This window comes from Oryzias melastigma, linkage group LG10 (genome assembly GCF_002922805.2).
Source record: "Oryzias melastigma strain HK-1 linkage group LG10, ASM292280v2, whole genome shotgun sequence".
NCBI classification, from domain to species: domain Eukaryota; kingdom Metazoa; phylum Chordata; class Actinopteri; order Beloniformes; family Adrianichthyidae; genus Oryzias; species Oryzias melastigma.
In genome coordinates, this window is record NC_050521.1 from 7,260,545 (window position 1) to 7,278,193 (window position 17,649).

General features: G+C 40.1%; 1 protein-coding gene across 2 annotated transcripts; it reads right to left on the reverse strand.

Moving 5' to 3' along the window:
* Window positions 1–2,178: 2,178 nt before the first annotated feature.
* Window positions 2,179–17,252, reverse strand: LOC112153622 (rab11 family-interacting protein 5). 2 transcript variants are annotated; one of them, XM_024283977.2, is made up of 6 exons: window positions 16,505–17,252; window positions 13,028–13,548; window positions 9,864–10,464; window positions 7,371–9,482; window positions 5,175–5,310; window positions 2,179–3,779 (listed from the first exon to the last, which is right to left on the reverse strand). In XM_024283977.2, exons 1-6 carry the CDS (start codon window positions 16,882–16,884, stop codon window positions 3,519–3,521), a joined length of 4,011 nt encoding a protein of 1,336 aa, XP_024139745.1. In that variant the 5' UTR covers window positions 16,885–17,252; the 3' UTR covers window positions 2,179–3,518. The 2 variants fall into 2 exon arrangements, with proteins under 2 accessions (XP_024139745.1, XP_024139746.1); XM_024283978.2 differs by lacking the exon at window positions 7,371–9,482 and having other exon boundaries at window positions 16,505–17,248.
* Between the last annotated feature and the right edge of the window lie 397 nt (window positions 17,253–17,649).

The following is a 17,649-nucleotide window of genomic DNA, read 5'->3' on the forward strand; positions in this document are numbered from 1 at the left end:
AGTCCGCATGTTTGATTTAACACTGGCGACGCCGATGCGCATGACTACACATCCCAAATAATCAATAAGGTGAAAGGCATTACATAACTGTTCGCATTGATCTTGGAGGAGATAAGGCTGACAGATGTCAGACTGATCAGATAATTACTTAATAAACCACAGCAGAGCTGGGGGGCATCTCAACAGTTCTGATAATGGTTTTGGTGGATCTAAAAGATGTCATATATGGGAAGAAACGGCATTTTACAAAAGTTATAATTCTTCAAAGGTCACAAGGTCAACAACATTCTACCAAAAAAGCCATGTGCCTACCATAAGGAAAAAATAAACATAAATAAACTTTTTAGGTTTTATTTATTTATTTGTATTTAATTATTTATTTATTCACACATACAAAACATTGTGGCATAAAACAAATGGAATACAATAATTTTATTATTATTATTTTTATTCTACACACCAATTAAACACACAGGGAGGTCGAGGCAACCCCCAGGTTAAACAATAAATAAATAAAATGTTAAATTCAAATTAAGGGAAAAATAAATAACCAAAAATAAAGAAAAGAACAGTTTTATTATTATTTACTCTGTATATTTAAATATTGTTTGATTTACAATTAATTCACAACAAATACTGTATTTGGTTAAAAGTTTATCTTTGTTAAAATATGTTTAAAATTAAATACTTAAAAAAAACTTAACATTAAAAACACGAAATGTCTGAAATATCCATTAAAACCACATCCATAATTAAGACTACAATGATTTTAAATGAAGTCCCCCTTCTAGTAATGTTGATCAAGTTCATTTTTAATTCGGGAGGACAAAAATGCTAATTATTTTAATTATTTTTTACATCATGTTGCTTATTCCTTCAAACTTAGGCAAAGTGCAAACTTGTGCAAAATAAGTTCAATATATAAAAAATATATATTTCAAGCAGATTTGTTTAGAAGGAAACTCACCAAAAATATCCACTGCCTTAAGCAGACAGAGTAGGCTAAGCTTTAGGGGTAGAGATAATTTAGTTAAGTATTTTGGTAAAAACTCTAATGTTTTCTAAAAAAAAAAAAAAAAAGAAAGAAAAAAAATTAGATGAACTGAATAATAAACAAATATCTGCATGGAAAACAGTGTAAAAAATGAAGTTTGAGAAATGTAGGCAAATCTGTTTAAATAGATCTGGGAGTTCTGAGGCATTTTACTTTATGAAAATGAAAAGCAAACATGTTGCTCACTGTCAGAATTATGTTCAAATAAAGTACACAATAAAAAATAATAATAAACCTGATTCATGGCACCTAAACTTACCATGCCTACTTAGTAAACATATGCATGTAGACAATAACAGATGGGTAAACTGCTCTAATCAGTTGCACGTATAAACATTTTATATACAGACATATATAAAAGTCATTTCCACACTAAGAATGACACCTTTTACCCAGTCACCGCTAAGCATAATCTAAGCCTTCAAAAGATTCTTCTCTGTCCTTCTAAAGATGGATAAGCATGATGCCATTCCATTTTTTGCAAATGGGGGCTTCTCATTTCAAATCATGCATGTAAATGAACTGTGAATCAGGGCATATGGGGTTGTTGGCCGACATCCAACGTGTCACTCTGAAGCCCATTTGAATTGTGGCATGCATCGTAGCTGCCTGGTCTCCCAAATCTGCATTTTTTTTGAGTAACATCCTCAGTGTTAGCTGAATATGCTAGCAGAAACATTCGTGCTGTTTACATTAATTTAGTAAACATCTGAGACAAAAGTGCATCTGTTAAATGTCACAGCAGAACTTTGAAAAGTAATAATACTGTAAAGCACAGAGGTGGTGGAGTCATGATATGGGATTTTCTTTTTTGTTCTTTTACAGCAACACACTTTTAGTATTTTTTATTCACCAGAATATTTGTTTTGTCTGAAATAAGAACAAAAAATAGGTATAAAGTCTGTCTTCTATGCAGACAAACCTATATTCTTTTTTTCTAATATTTACTTCATCCTGTTGAAGTCTCAGTGGAACATCTCAGCTGCACTGGAGCTTATTTAAACTCTTTCTATCCTGCATTTTGAACTAAGCGGAGCCTCACAAATTCAAATGCCACGTCAAAAACTAACTGCAATGATCCCACCATCAGTTCAAATGTCATAAATATATCTGTGCAAGTTTAATCAAACCAAATCAATCTTTATTTGTATCACTTTTCATGCCTGGTAACACAAACTGCTGTACAAAAGAACAGAAAATAAATAAATAAAATATAAAACAAGTAAATTAAACAGCAGATTAGTGTTGAATCATTGAATCTGGTGTGCAGTGAGACCTGACTGTAACAAAACCCTTCAAAAAAATACAACTTTTGTATAAACTACATCATTAAGCTGCTTTAAACACATTGCATTGATGATCTCTTAAACTCTATTATATGAAAACAATTTTTATTGCAGAAATTATGCAAAAGGTGGACAAACTCTTGGCAAAAAAGGCTTCATTTTTCAATTTCCTGCAAGACTTTTTTCACAAAAAGTAAAAAAAAAAGAAAAAAAAAGGTTTTTACCTTGGACAAATGGTGCATGAATAGCTGGTGCTTTACATCAATGTCAAAAGGACCCATTTGGACCAAATGGTTTAGGAAGACTCTTCTAGTGAAAGTCAGCACTGGAGGGATGCTGAAGCAGCAGAGACAAAACTGCGCAGTCAGGGCTGCACTCTGGTGGAGAGACGGGGTTATTGCTGCCGCAGGACTTCCTGTGATCGTAAACACTAAGTGCATGGGAATGGGGGGGCTCTGCAGCTCATCCGAGAATTGATCAGCATCAATGTTAAACATCCATCACAAAGCCGATGAGAAAAAAAAAGAATAAATAATATGCAAAGTTTGTGTGCGCTTCTTTTTATTACAGTACTGCGGTCATAATAAAGCATTGCAGGATGCTACAGTAGTACTACAGTGTTGCTATATGACAAAACAATTGGATCATAAATGTGATCATAATTTACTGCATCAATATTTCTAAAGTTAATCCTGAATTTCAGGGGAGAGGTATCATAAAATAAAATATTAAAAAAAACAACCCACAATTACTAATTCATAAGACATATGTTTCCCAGTCGTTCATCGGACTAACAGATATTTGTGACATTTAACTCAGAGGATCAATAAAAAGCTTTTTTTAAAGATTGCTTTTTAAAGCTAGGAATGAATTTTAGCCCCAAAAAGCCTTTTTTTATTCTAAGCCTGTGAAAGCAGATATAGATTTAAGCTATCTAAACTTACTCTACAATCAAGATCTGCTTTTCTGAAAGCGATCTATCAAAGCAGGCTGCTATGCTTTTTTTATGTTTGCCCAGCATGAATATTAACCTGCATGCATGGTGAGGAATGGCTCGTCTGCATCAACAGGGCAGTATTAGTGGTGAGAAAAACCTGGATGACTGTGAGAACCTCTCAGAACCTGTGGAACTGCCTCCAGAACAACGAGTGTCGCTCATGAACAGTGTCACACCAGCCTCACTTGTGTCTCCCGCGCACTTGCAGCAGAGTGGGTGTTTGCTCCATGATTCTCAGAAGCAGATTGTCAATGTAGTCCTCCAGGTCTCGAACCTGTGCTTTGACCTTTCTCAGCTCGGTCTCACACTTCTCCAGCTGCGCCCCCTGCTGTTCTGAGGCCGCCTGCTGCTTCTGCATGTCCATCTCCTGCTGCAGCAGGAGGGAGATCAGCTCCATGTTGGTCAGGTGTTGATAGTGGGTCGCCATTTCCAGAGCCTCCGCCTGAGACAGAAGAGAGAGCAGCAGAGGAGCTGAAATGATTTCAAAGGAACTTTGGTTTGTTAAAGCAGAGAACAAATGTTTTGTTTTCTCAGTTGGACCACAAGCAGACCAGAACCATTTAGCTAAGCTCCACAAGAGCCAAAAAATAAAAAAAATAAAAAAGCCTACATTTAATCAAAACAGCTATGTAGCTGAAATATTAGCTAATCTCCAAAACTGCCAGAAAATTTTGAAAAAAAGCCTAAACTAGACAAAACAGCTAGCATTTAGCGGAAATATTGGCTAAACTCCAAAAATGATCACACAAAATACAAAATAAAAAAACTGAAAAAGCATGTAGCTGAAATATTAGCTAAATATTAGCTAAACTAAAAGGAAATCCTAAAAAAGTAAAAAAAAGACTAAATTAGCCAAAACAGCTAGCATGTAGCTTAAATATAAGCTAAACTCCAAAATAGCCTAGAAAAATCCTTGTAAATGCCAAAATAGTTTAAAAAGCTGGAATAATGCCCATTTTTAAAACTTTAAAACCATAACTTTTTAACATAATTATGAATGATAAAAAGGCAGCATTATTATTCCAGAATGAATCAACTTAAACCTTAAATAACTTTCAATGTTTTACACTACTTAAAAATATATTTTGTCAAAATTATATAAGTTAGAAATAAGACAGAGATAACATGGAGCCATTAATAACAATAAAATAAAATAATCTAGAGGGCTGGATATAATTACCCGGAGGGCTGCATCCGGCCCCCGGGCCTTGACTTTGACACTTGTTTTAAAGCATCTGATTCACTGGAAAAATATATATATATTTTTGTGAAAAATGAGGTACTAAATGTCAAAGTATTACATATTAAGGCCTTTGTTTTAAGTGTTTTTCATCTTTACACCTCTGGATCCTTGTAATAATAAAAAGTTGTATTTAAAAAAGTTAAACTGTTCTCCTGTTGTCCTGAAGAGAAATGATCAAAATTTCAAAATAAAGGTGGATTTCTGAACAACCATGGCCCAGTCAATGTGTTTACACTAAAAAGTGATTGAGCTGTTTATCACACACTCATGTTAACATTTGAAATACACAAGTATGTGAGTATGATAACATATAATTAAAAAAACATGTTAATTTTATGCAATCAGATAAAAGAAACTGTGAGGAAAGTTATCATCGGGATCAGACTTTGACTCCTCATTCCAACAACGAGCTTTCATGGAGCTGCTGCCCTCTCATGCGATTTGTGGGACACTGTTCCTTTGATGGCATAAGTCAGTCTTTGACTGCAGTGTAAGACACTCATAACGTATACGATAATGTATACAACAAAATAAAATCGTTGGACCACCCACAAGACATGTCTTTGGTTGGAAGTTACGTTTGTCGAACGGTACCTGACTCTTCTCAGGTTCGGCTGAGGCCTGCTGGGCGGAGCGTCCAGGAGTGATGGTAGACCTGAGCTTGTCGAGAACTGAGCGACTCTCCTTCTTTTCCGATTGGGTGGATGTTAAAGGCTTCACAGGGTGAGGCCTGCAAGATGGAAGGGTCAGCACTAGAGTTATTGGTATTTGACCTCTAATGTAGGGTCCAAATCAACAAGTTCTGACTCTAAAGAACAACAAACACACACTAAGAAAATAGCAAATACACAGGGCAGATCTTCCACCCCGGCTTTCCCTTCCCTTCCCTGCTGCCGATTAGCTGATTCAAGTGTTTCCAAATTTTGATTAACTGACTAGGTAATCAGCAGGAAGAAGTGCATGGAGGGAAAACTAGCTAGGTGGTAGATCTAGAGGACCAATCACTGGATTAGAGCGTCACGTTTGACTTAAGCCACATTTTTGTAACAAATCCTAGAACTCCTGCTAGAAGTTTGGGTTTTAAAGCTTCTTTGGGAAGATTCTTTAATAAGAATCTACAATTCAAAAATTCAGTGCCCTGGAAATTTCCCAGAAGTCTCTGCGGAAAAAACAGTATGCTCACTAGATTGGGAAATATAGACCACAATGCATTGCGTTTGAATGATTTTTCACACTGATTTTTTTTTTTTTTTTATAAATGATTAAAGTTTCATCATCCGAACACAGTGGTTGATCGGTAAAATGTTCATATTTATTGTGTAAATGCTTAGTAAACATTCACACTATGGATTCTCCTACTTCTTTCAGGACGTTTTTTGGCATGTAAAAACTCAATCACACTTTCAGTTATTTCATCAATCTTGGTATCAAAAAATTCATCTCGTTCAGAACATTACTGCTTGTATTTTTGGTATTCAGAAACTCTAAAGTTTTTGAAATATTGAGCAAAATATGCACTATAGGCAATGAATGAGAAAGTCTTCAAATTTCAAAATTTTAAGTAACAAGCATAAAGCCTTTAAATATATTTATGGACTATGTTTTCATTTTTTAAAGTAATTTTAAATAATATTTTAGCATGCTAATGCTTTTGGCTGATTTGTAATCTACTGAGGTTTTTAGGGTAATTTAGAGTATAGCTTCTATTTTAGCAACAGGCTATTTTTGTTTTTTATTTATTTAGTTTACTGAGGAATTTTAGCCTATTTTGGAGTTTAGCTAGTAATTAAGCAGTGTGCTAGGGTTTTTATTTGTTAATTTGGCATCTCCTGAGGTTTTTTTTATTCTAATTTGGAGTTTAGCTTCTATTTTAGCAACATGCTAACATTTTTAACTAATTTAGTTAACTGAGGAATTTTAGGCTATTTTGGAGTTTAGCTACTTTTCAAGCAAAGAGCTACATTTTTGGTCTAATTCACTAATTATTTAGTCTAATTTTGAGTTCTGCTCATATATAAAAAATACACTAAACATTTTAGCAAATTTGTCATGAATTAGGGATTTTTAATTCTACAACAAATTTTTCAGAAATTTAGGTCAACTTCAGTGCTCTTTCCTAGTTCTTTGACAAAATTTCCAGCCTTTTAACCAATTTAAAATTTTGCAAAAGTTTTTAGCATTTTCAGCAGTTTTAGCATTTTCAGAAAATCCCCTCAGCAATTAAAGTAAACTGCATCACCATTTTCAGCAAAAAGCTTTAGCATCTTCAGAGACTACTTTAAGCAAAAAGCATTCACTATTCATTATTTCAGGTGATGCAACTTTTCTAGTTAAACTTTTCTTTGGGAAATCTGTCAAATTTGCCATTTAAAAGATAAAAATAGTATTTTTTTAAATAGTGAGCATTTGGTGCGTTTAAAATCCAGGGAACTAGAAAATCTTGCACCATACAATTTTCTAATAGTTAGGGAGTAGAGGGGTGTTTTGGACACAAAATCTTTGTGTCTTTCATTTATTTGTTTCAGTGGAACGTTTGAGAGTGGCGAACTATAGAAAAGCAACAAAATCTCTAAAACTAGCAAGCAACATGGAATGAACAACATAAAGGTGAAGAGAAGCTGCAGCATTCATCCAACCATGTTGGATGCAGAAAATTCAATCTGTCAAATGAAGGAATCAGCACAGCAGAAAATAAATCAGCACAGCAACAAAAAAGCAAAAGACAGAAATAAAACCAACCAATGATAGATCACAACCTGCACAGTCATGTCGGAGTGTGAGGACTCTCACCTGCTCTGCTGGAGGGGAAGATTACGAGCAGGCTGTGTCTCCTCAGGCGGAGGTGAGTGGCGTGCATGGATCAGGGGCTGGTCGGTGTTAGAGGAGGAGTGGGACCCCCCGCTGGAGGGAGGTTTTGGGGAGCAGGTAGGGGTATGAGCTAACAAACAGAGCACAGGTGGGGTGTTGTAAGGGCAACGTTCAAGCTCCGTCAAAGATTCTTCAATCTTTGACTTGACGGGGGTTCTGCAGTTGGGTGCCACGTGTGCGTGGAGGTCTTCAAAGCTGATCTCTGAAGGTTTCTCAGATCTGTGGTGGTCTCCACCCCTTTCTGGAGGGTTCTGAACGAGAGACAAGAACTGCTCCAAGTCTCTGTCCCCGTTTTTGCTTTGGCTTTTCGGGCTGTCGTTGCTGTTTTGTCGGGATGTTCCCTTTGGTCTGATCCGTGCGCTAGCAACACCTGAAAATGACGGATTCAGGTTGGGTTTGGCTGACTCGAGTTGCGGATTCCCGTTGTCATCACAATCTTTACTGGTTTTGCTACATTCATTTTGTTTTTCCTGTTCTTTACAGTCTGTCCTAACGTTAAATGGAGTGGTTAATGAGTCGACCCTGTTGGTCTGCTCACACTGATGGTTGTCTTGGCAAATTGGAGGTGATTTAAGTTTATTCAAAGATGGAGTAACTTCAAAAGAGGAGTTTGTTGTAGGTATGTAGGTTTCTTTCAGAGTGAAAATGTCCTCAGGTCTGTTGTTGTACACAGATACCTGTGAATCTTTAAATGTAAAAGTCTCACCTGAATGTTTGTTTTTGTGACTTTCAGTTACATCTGAGGGAGAAGATCCGTCAGAGTCAATAAAATCAAAGTCGGAATTGTTCACATTCATGTTCAGATCTCCCAAAGTTAAGGAATAATACATATTGGTATTAAGGCATGTGATTTTATGTAGATCTGATTCTGTTATCTCCTGTTCTTGAGTGCTAGAACTATCTGGTTCTTTGGAAGGAGTGGTAGAAGTGTTGCTCTGCTCACAGACTAGTACCTCGCTGTCCAGAGGGTTGGATTTGATCTTATTTCCAGCAGTTCCCTCTGCGGTCATTGAGAAAAAGTCACCGTCCACCATAGCCTTTCCTCTGAACACGTGTCCAAACAAGTCTTGCTCGTACAGCATGCCTGCCCAGCAGTGACTGTCATCTTCCAGTGGTTTGTACTTGAACTTCCTGAACTGCTCTTCAGGGGTGACTCCAGGCGAGCTGGCGTTTGTGTGAGCGGTAGGGTCGGACACCTCCCTGCAAGTGTGTGGGTCCGGAGATGTCCTGCTTGGCTTGCATTCAGCATCTTTGCCGCGTTGCAGGGAAGCCACTCCAGTCTGGGAGAGGAGGTAGGCTTCCTTATGGACAGCCAGTTCCTGACCTCTGTGCAGCCAGCCGTCAGAGAAAATCTCATTCACTGGAGTCCTTAGTAGTCGCCTTGGGGGTAAAGGAGGAGGCTCCTCTTTTACTGCTTGCAGATCTTGTGCATAGATGTTGTTGTTAACTGAACTTGTTTTGGCTTTTTGCTGTTTTGAAGGAGCACCATCTTTAGGAGAGTTCAGCCTGCTGGAGGCAAAGGCATCAAAAGACTCCTCCCACTCTGCTGCACTGTCTGGCGTGGCCTGAGAGGCACAGTGGTCGGGGGACTCGGAGAGGGCTGCTTTGTGTAAAGCGGGAACCGATCCCTGCTTGGTGACCGGCCGCGGGCGCTCCCGTTTTATGGAAGCCGCATTTGAAGAGCTAACTCCCGAAGCGCCGCCGGCTGCTCCGCACTGAGCCGGACCAGCGGCGTCGCGGAAGCGGGAAGAGGAGCACGACCTGAAAGTAGGCGACGTCTGCAACTCTTCAGCTATGAGAGCCTCAAAAAAGGGGTTGCGCTGCATGTGTTGGAAGAAAGGGTTGGAAGGTGAGAGGGGGGGCGAGCAAGGCGAAGGAGAAGGGGTGAAGAGGTTAATGTGACTGCAGTCGTCAGGTGAGGCATGGCTGGAAGGGGAGGCAGGGGGTGAGGAGCACTGAGGAGGTACAGGGGAGCAAGGAGGGGCGGGAAGGGGTGCATCTGAGCTGCTTTCTACATTAGGAGAAACTTCCAGCCTGTGAAGGAAAATAGGGCACAACAGTCCTCTTAGTTCTGAGTGTGCCAGGTCACCAAACCAGGAACTCTATTGCAGATAAACAGAACAGAACATTTCTAAAATGATTTCAAAGCATCAGTAAATGTAATGAAAACACAAATGAATCCAAAAAAAGAAAGCTTGTTTGCAAAATAATCAAGCAAAGCAAAGAAAACCAAAAACTGATGCATTGTTTTTGCTAAAGCAGGATCTGCACTGTCAGCTATTCAGTTGAGTTCATGTCTTGGACAGAAGAATACTTGTGAGTGAAAAGATGACAGTATGGTTGTAAAATGGACAAAAGCAAAAAACATCCAGCTGCACACCCGTCCTCACAGGCTGCAAACTGATCAGGACTCACCTGGGTTTGTTCTGGGAGTCACCAGAGCCGAACCAGCCCCTGAGCCTCCCCTCAGCAGCAGAACCGCTCTGGTTCGTGTCCGTCTTAGCCGGGAGGGAATCGCTTCTACCTGACGAGAACAATCGGAGTTTCCTCCCTTTGTCGGGCGACACGGCAGCAGAGACGATTGGCGTGGCCGCTTGCATGGGGCGCCCTCCTGCCGACGCCTCCTGCTGAGGGGCGGAGGAACCCTGAGCGCTCTTCTCTTCCTCTTTCTCCTCCTTCTTCAGCTTGTCGAAGGACCAACGTCGACCTTCCGCAAAGGAGCCTTTGTCCTCTCCTCTTTTAGTGAGGTTCTGCAGGGAGCGGGACAGGGGCGAGCACTTTTCCAGAAGAACCAGCTTGGTCGGGAGCGGACCGGAGCTTTTCGGAGTGGATGGCTCCGAGTCGTAGACGTGGCTTCCGTTTATGCACAACGAAGACTTGGACTGAGTCATGGTGTGGCCTTTGAGAGTCTCCACCGCAGCGTTTGGTGGAGGGAAGGCTGCTGTGATCATTCCGGCTTCATCGCTGAAAGCTCGCTTGTGTGTCAGAACCTTAGTGGTGTGCTGACTTGTGAGGACTGTTGGAAAAACAAGAACAAAATTTTCAGTTTCACGGAGTTGGAAGATTGAAAAAAATATGTATTTTAAACTTTAATAGTCTTTTTTTAACAGGAAACTTTATAAAGAAGTCTGAGATGCAAATTTCACTGAATATATTTTTTCCTGTCTTTTCAGCCATATACATTTTTAAGAACATTTTTACAGTTAAAAATTAAAATTTCAAATAAAAAAAACATGTTTTGGGCACAAAAATTATACTTTATTTTGAATAAATATTAACAATGTTGGTTTTGGGTGAGTTTAAAAAATATCAATTAATCAAAATGTATGTATAAAATATGCTTATTTTGTTCAATCAACTCATTAGCAAATATAATTCTAAAGATTTTTTGTGTTTTTCAGGTAAAACAAAAATCTGCTTTGTATTAATATAAAAATCCTAACAAGCAAAATTGGATTTGAGACAGAATATTTAGAAACAAATGATTATTTAAAAGATTTTTTTTTTTATTTGTGAATCAAATTGAGTTGGGAATTTGTGAAATGAAATCAGAATCCAGTAATTAGTCAGTGACTGCAGTGTGCTGAACACACGGAGAATCATTTAATTGATCCTTTATTACACTTTCAAATACTTATAAATTGATATAGATAATCAATCATCACATGTCAGAAAATTTGTGATTTTTTAAATTTTGGATAAAGAAAACTTGCTAAGGTTTAAATTGACCATTAAAATAAGAAAAATAGTACATTTAGGCGACTTTGCGATAATCCACATTTTTTGTTATTGAATTGCGGGTGAGAGTTTTAGAAAGAGCTGATCTGTTTTCATTTTTAATGATTTTGAATGTTTAGAGAAATGTGCAAACAAGTAAAAAGCGTGTGTGTCAAAAATGTCAAAAATAATGTTGATGCTGATATTTGCCTATGTACTTCTTACTTGGCAAATAAAATACAACTGATGGCTAATGTGTTTGCCCTTTACGAGTCACTCCCTACGGTGGCCCTGAAGTGCAAATCCCATCAATGAATCCCAATACAAAACACTACAGACCCTTTTGACATGATGTCACACATTGGTGGTCAAGTGCAGAGTCACTTCTGGTTTATATGGTTTGGAACGGTAAAGCTGACAGCTGGATGCTGTTTTATAAATGTCCTACATGGTTGTATTCGTTTTCCTCTCTTAGATCATTCCCAAATCAAAGTACAAATATCAGTAGTCCAGCCTTCAGTCAGAACACAACAGCAGCTCAGCTGCTTCCCGCGAAATATTTATTTTTTTAAGTGATAAGAGTTTCTAAAAACGTTTATTTAGACTTTTTTATATTCATTATCGGGAGGATCTGTTTAATTAATTGTATTTTTTTTTGCTTTTGCACAAAACATATATGAGTTACAAATCAAGAATACACATGCACAAATCCTTATTTATGAACAAATCAAGAATTATGCTCCCACAAATCGGAGTGAGTCTATATTCTCTCCATAAACATCAGCCTGTGCAATGCATGTATCAAAAAAGACGACTTAAGTTGTAATAAAAGGTTACCTTAAATGTTAATACATGCAAAAATTATCCAGCAGCTTGAAGTATTTTTAAATAGAGTCCTTTTCACGTTTGACCAATCGGATGGACCTCTTTTGTAGATGTGGGTCATTCAGAGTATAATTTAAGCTCTGTTGAGTTTTTTTTAAACAATACTGATGAAGTGAAATTGAAATTATGTATTAGCTGTTTTGCTACAAGGTCATGTATCGCAAGTCAAATCGTCATTGCAATATGGATGCCTAATATTGGACGTTTTTCTAAAACCGTGCAGCCCTATTTCAGATTAACTTCTTTTACATAATTTTTGAAGTGTTTCATATATTTTATTTGTTTCTTAGTTTTTTATGTTTTGGCAAACCTTGTTTGTAGCTCTATGAACTAATTCCATTTGGATTTTTCTCTTCATGCATGGTTTGTCAACATCTCAGTGATCCATTGGGGATCCATCGGGGATCAATCAGGGATCCATCAGTGATCCATTGGGGATCCATCAGTGATCCATAAATGATCCATAAGTGATCCATCAATGATCCATCATTGATCTATCAGGGACCAATCAGAAAAAGTCCTATGAAGCTGTTACGAGCAAGCTGATAAGGTCCAGTTCATAGCGGCTTCGTTTTGGTTTGAAATAAAACTTGAATCCAGGTTTTGAGAGAGTGAGCATAATGGTCCAGACTGCTGACTGCTGATCCATCAGGGATCAATCAGTGATCCATAAGTGATCCATCAATGATCCATCAGGGATCAATAAGGAATCCATCAGTGATCCATCAATGATCCATCAGGGATCAATCAGGAATCCATCAGTGATCCATCAATGATCCATCAGGGATCAATCAGTGATCCATAAGTGATCCATCAATGATCCATCAGTGATCCATCCTTGATCCATCAGGGATCAATTGGAAATCCATCAGTGATCCATCAATGATCCATCAGTGATCCATCAGGGATCAATCAGGAATCCATCAGTGATCCATCAGGGATCCATCAATGATGCCCACGTGTTCATGCACTCTCACCTTTCTTGGCTAAATCTGCGTCTCCATACTGGGAGTTGACTCTCACTTTGCTCGTGTAGATGGGAGAGCTGGGGGGATCGGACAGCAGATCCAGACTGGGTGGGGGGCCGAGGTTGTCGCTGGTCATGGAAGACATACTGCTCTCTGAAGCCAGGGACGAGCATGACCTGGTGTCTGACGACTTTCTCAGCCTCCCTTTGAAGAAATCCTTCATCTTGTTCCTCTTCTCCTCGGATATCTCTGGCTCTGCCGGTCCCCCGACCTCCTCTCCAAAGGGCGGCCCCACGGATCCCGACAGGGCGGCGTAGCGACCTGGCACGATGGCCGAAGAAGACTCCATGTCCCCTCTCTTCTTCCCGGTGACGCGGTCCTTGAGCTTGCCAAATGCAGACCGGGGCTTGTCCTTTATGGTGAGATCGAACATGCTGGCTGTCATGTTGTTGCGAGTGAACTGGACGGTGAGTTGAAGCTCGCCACGCTCCTTCTCCTTCCTCCCAGCCTTAGAGTTCAGCTTAAACCATCTGCAGGAGAAAAAGCAAACCCATGAGCAAAACAAACTACAGATGAAGTGCACGTCGTAGGTGGGGTTGCATCTGATTCAGCTCTAAAGCAAGAAAACACTCCTGTTGGCTGAACTTTCTTCACATTACATAATCTGGAAACAGAATTTCTGAAATCTCCCAACAGGAAATCACAATCTTTTTCCTCCACTCACCCACACCTGTGTATATGCTCAAACAAAGACATATGTGAGGGGCGAGCCAATGAAATCTGCCCTGCGTTCCTGCCTCTGAGGTCCTGAGACCTCACCGCAGAAAATGTGATAAAGCCAGAACTAACAGCAGAAGTTGACTGAGTGAGGAGGGCGGAGGATCCGTAATCAGAGCCAGATGTGTGGAATTGTTTCACTCCCCTTTCACTTTTCCACACAGCCATGGTGAGTCCAGTTATGTCACCCGTCAATGCAGAGTGGATTCTGCTAATCAGACCCAACATGACCTCTTTGTGAGTCTTTTATCCTGTTTTAACAGCAGCTGAAGCCTCTGCAGATGACTGTTTCTGAAATCTAAATGCCTACAGAGAAAATGTGTTTACTATCACTAAAGTTTGAATGTAGAAATGTGTCTAAACCTTCTAGTGGTAAAAGGAGCTCCTATTTCTCTGAAACTAAACATATCTGGACAGCACATGTCTTTTTTATGGAGCCACTGGCAAAAAACAATGTGTGAACATGATTATTTGGTTTTATAATGTCCTAAAAAGAGAAAAAAAAAGTATTTGAAAGAATTGTTTTATTTTCTACAGAGCCCCTAACAAGACAACAATATGAAAAAAAAATTCCAAAATTGAAGAAACATCTTTTTTTCTGGTGCACACTAGATATTAACCAGTAAAAAAATTCTAAAAAATATAAGCTGAAAGAAAAAAAATTCTGGTTAGTAGTTGGTGTGCACCAGATAGGAAGTGGTGCACACCAACTACTAACCAGAATAAAATTAAATATGTATATCTATCTATATAGATAGATATACATATATTGCACACCAGATAGTAACTAGGAAAAAAATCTTCTCTACTTAAATTGCCAGAAAAAAAATTCTGGTTAGTAACTGGCGCACAACATAGTAACCAGATTTTTTTTTTTGCTTCAATTTTTAGATACAAAAGTGTCTGGTTAGTAACGACTGCGCAACAGTAGAGCTGCAACGATTAGTTGATTAGTCAAGACTATGTCGACTACTGAAATAGTTGACAACTAATTTATTAGCCGATTAGGGTTTCTTTTTTTTATCTCTTAACTACAATACGCCTTGTTGTAATACCAGAAACAAAAGAGGGAAAGAAGCTGCATGATTTATTAAAGCTTTAATAAACTACCATCCTAATTGTTTTTATTTTTAGTTAACATCTAGCTTATATACTTCTAGTTTAAAGCTGATGAAGGTCAAACATCCAGTTCATGAATGATCCAATTAGTCAACTAAAAAAACAATTGTTGATTGGTCATTTGTGGCAGTCCTACACACCAGATAGTAACTGACAAAAAAAATCTAAAAATTGAAGTAAAATAAAATGTACTTTACTAACTGGTGCACACCAGTTAGTAAGGTAATCCCAGCCAATAAGGCAAAGTGGGCCCCATATGGTTTTAAATTGAGCAGAAAATGTGGGCCCCAAATGGGTTCGTCTGCAGTTTTTGTGGTGGCTCCACCTGTGTCTGCCCACATTGGCTTAAGTGAACACTCAGTGGGTTGGCTCGCTATGCTATCCAGCCACCTGGTGGACAGTGGAGCTCACTAGCTAAATACTGCGAAGCTCAATAGCACGACACAGCGAAACTCGCTAGCTCACTGTAGAGGAGCTCACTAGCATGCTACAATGGAGCTCGGTAACTTGCTACAGAAGAGGTTAGTAGCATGCTACAGAGGAGCCCACTAGAATGCTAGAGTGGAGCTCGCTAGCATGCTACAGTGATGCTTGCTACCATGCTGCAGTGGAGGTCACTAGCATGTTATAATGGAGCTTGCTAGCATGCAACAGTGGAGCTTGCTAGCATGCTACAGCGGAGCTCACTTGCATGCTACAGAAGACCTCGTTAGCATGCTAGAGTGGAGCTCCCTAGCATGAAACAGTGGAGCTTGCTAGCATGGTACAAGGGAGCTTGTTAACTTGCTACAGAAGACATGAAACAGTGGCTTGCTACCATCCTGCAGTGGCGCTCACTAGCATGTTATAATGGAGCTTGCTAGCATGCTACAGAAGAACTCACTAGCATGCTACAGTGGAGCTCGCTAGCATGCTATAGAAGAGCTTGCTAGCATGCTACAGTGGAGCTTGCTCACAGTGGAGCTCGCTAGCACGATACGCTGTCCACTGGGCAGCGAGGAAAAATTTCCCGCCCTTGCTGGCTGAGTAGTTCAAAGAACTGAGCTCGTCATGACATTTGTTCAATCATTCATGCATACATTTGTGAACCATAAATCAAGATGTGTATTGAAGACACACACTTTAAATGATGCAAATCTACAAACAAAAAAAGTACAACTTATTTTTAGAAATAAGTCAATATTTGACCAATTCTTATGCTGAAATTAAGAAGGAATCATGTTGGGTTTTTGTTTTTGGGGCACCACACTTTTAAAATTGTGTAAAGCTGTTAAAAAAAGCCCAGTACTACATGCAGGATTTAATGAAGAACTGCTTGTAAAATATCTTTGAAATCAAACTGTTTGTGCCACATCTGTCAGGATCCAACACATTTAAGCCAAAGGTCACGAAAGAAAGACAACTTTGTTTTCAAATTTGGCATCATTGGAACAGTGTCATCAAGCTGGGGGGTCAGATGGAGCTGTGCGTCCTCCTCTGATGGTCTGTGACAGATTGTGTGGCTTGAATCTAGAAGCTGTGGAGTACAAAGCTCCTCCAAAAACCCAGCAGTGACGCATCACTTTCCAGGAGCCATGAAAGCAGACCTACTCTTCTCTGGGACACACTCCGTCCTGGAAGCTCCTGTCCAGAGGGATGATGGTTTGACCCAGGAACACGTCCAACCCGATCAGCACCCGGTGCATGACCGTGAGGACCAGGTCCCCGCTCCCCGGGGGGTAGGCGCCGCGGCCCCCGTCCTCCAGGACTCCGGGGAGCAGCTCGAAGCAGCACTCCTCATTCCACACGGGCACCTCCGCCTTCTCCACCAGCCCGGTGGTGTACTTCTCCTTCCCCAGCTGGATGATGGTGTAGAGGTAGCGGCTGCCGTGCTTGCCCTTGGTGCGCAGTCCGCGCGCGCGGAGCACGGTGACATTCACGTGCGTGGGCACCCACCTCTGGTCATCATCCAGATCTATCAGCGACATCATCTTGCACGGATGCGCCTTTAGTGCGCAGTTTCACCTACGGATGCGCCCGATCAGTTGGTCATCCCCCCCCGTCTCGCTGCGTCAGTGTCCGCGCTGCGCAATAACGCGCAGAAACTGCCCCAAACCCGGACGAGCGTCACCAGGTTTACTAGAGGTCACCGTTCCCCGCACAGCCCGCCGTCCGCTCCGGATCCAATTAGTGCAAATCACGTTAGGCGAGCAGAGAGGATCCGGGGAAGGGAGGAAGAGCGGCACCGTCAGCTGCTGCCCAAAATCTGCTGCTGCCGACCCGCCCTCCTTCACGGCAGACAGAGGCCCGCAGACAGCCGCAGAGCAGCCGGAGAGCAGCCGGAGCTTTGTTCGCTCCCGCAGAGCTGCGCGGGGAGAAACCGCAGCGAAGGACTCCAGTCACAAAAAGACACAACTTCAAGAATAAAAATACACCCAGTTTCAGTCCTTTTATGACACTTTTATTTTTTCAGTGTAATAAAATAAAATAAATACATTTTAGTTTTCATGCGCAAACAAACAAACGTGTGGTTCCGTTTGCGTCAATTTTGTCTTTTCTTGGCGAAATCATGATCCATGCGCGCAGAACCAGAAACATTTCATACACTGTAAATGACATTTAGACACAAGAACATGTTCTTTTGTATACATTCTTGACGTTGTGACGCCACCTGGCGGGCAATATGAAAAGCTCAGACTATAAATAACTAATACACACATGCAGACACATGCAGACAGAAGTCTGACAGTTGGGTA

Coding starts and splice junctions, on each gene's coding strand:
- LOC112153622 (XM_024283977.2), bottom strand. CDS start 16,884: ATGATGTCGCTGATAGATCTGGATGATGACCAGAGGTGGGTGCCCACG. Junction 13,549..16,504: donor GGAGTGTGTCCCAGAGAAGA/GTAGGTCTGCTT, acceptor TTTCTCCTGCAG/ATGGTTTAAGCTGAACTCTA. Junction 3,780..5,174: donor CCGAACCTGAGAAGAGTCAG/GTACCGTTCGAC, acceptor CTTCTGTCTCAG/GCGGAGGCTCTGGAAATGGC.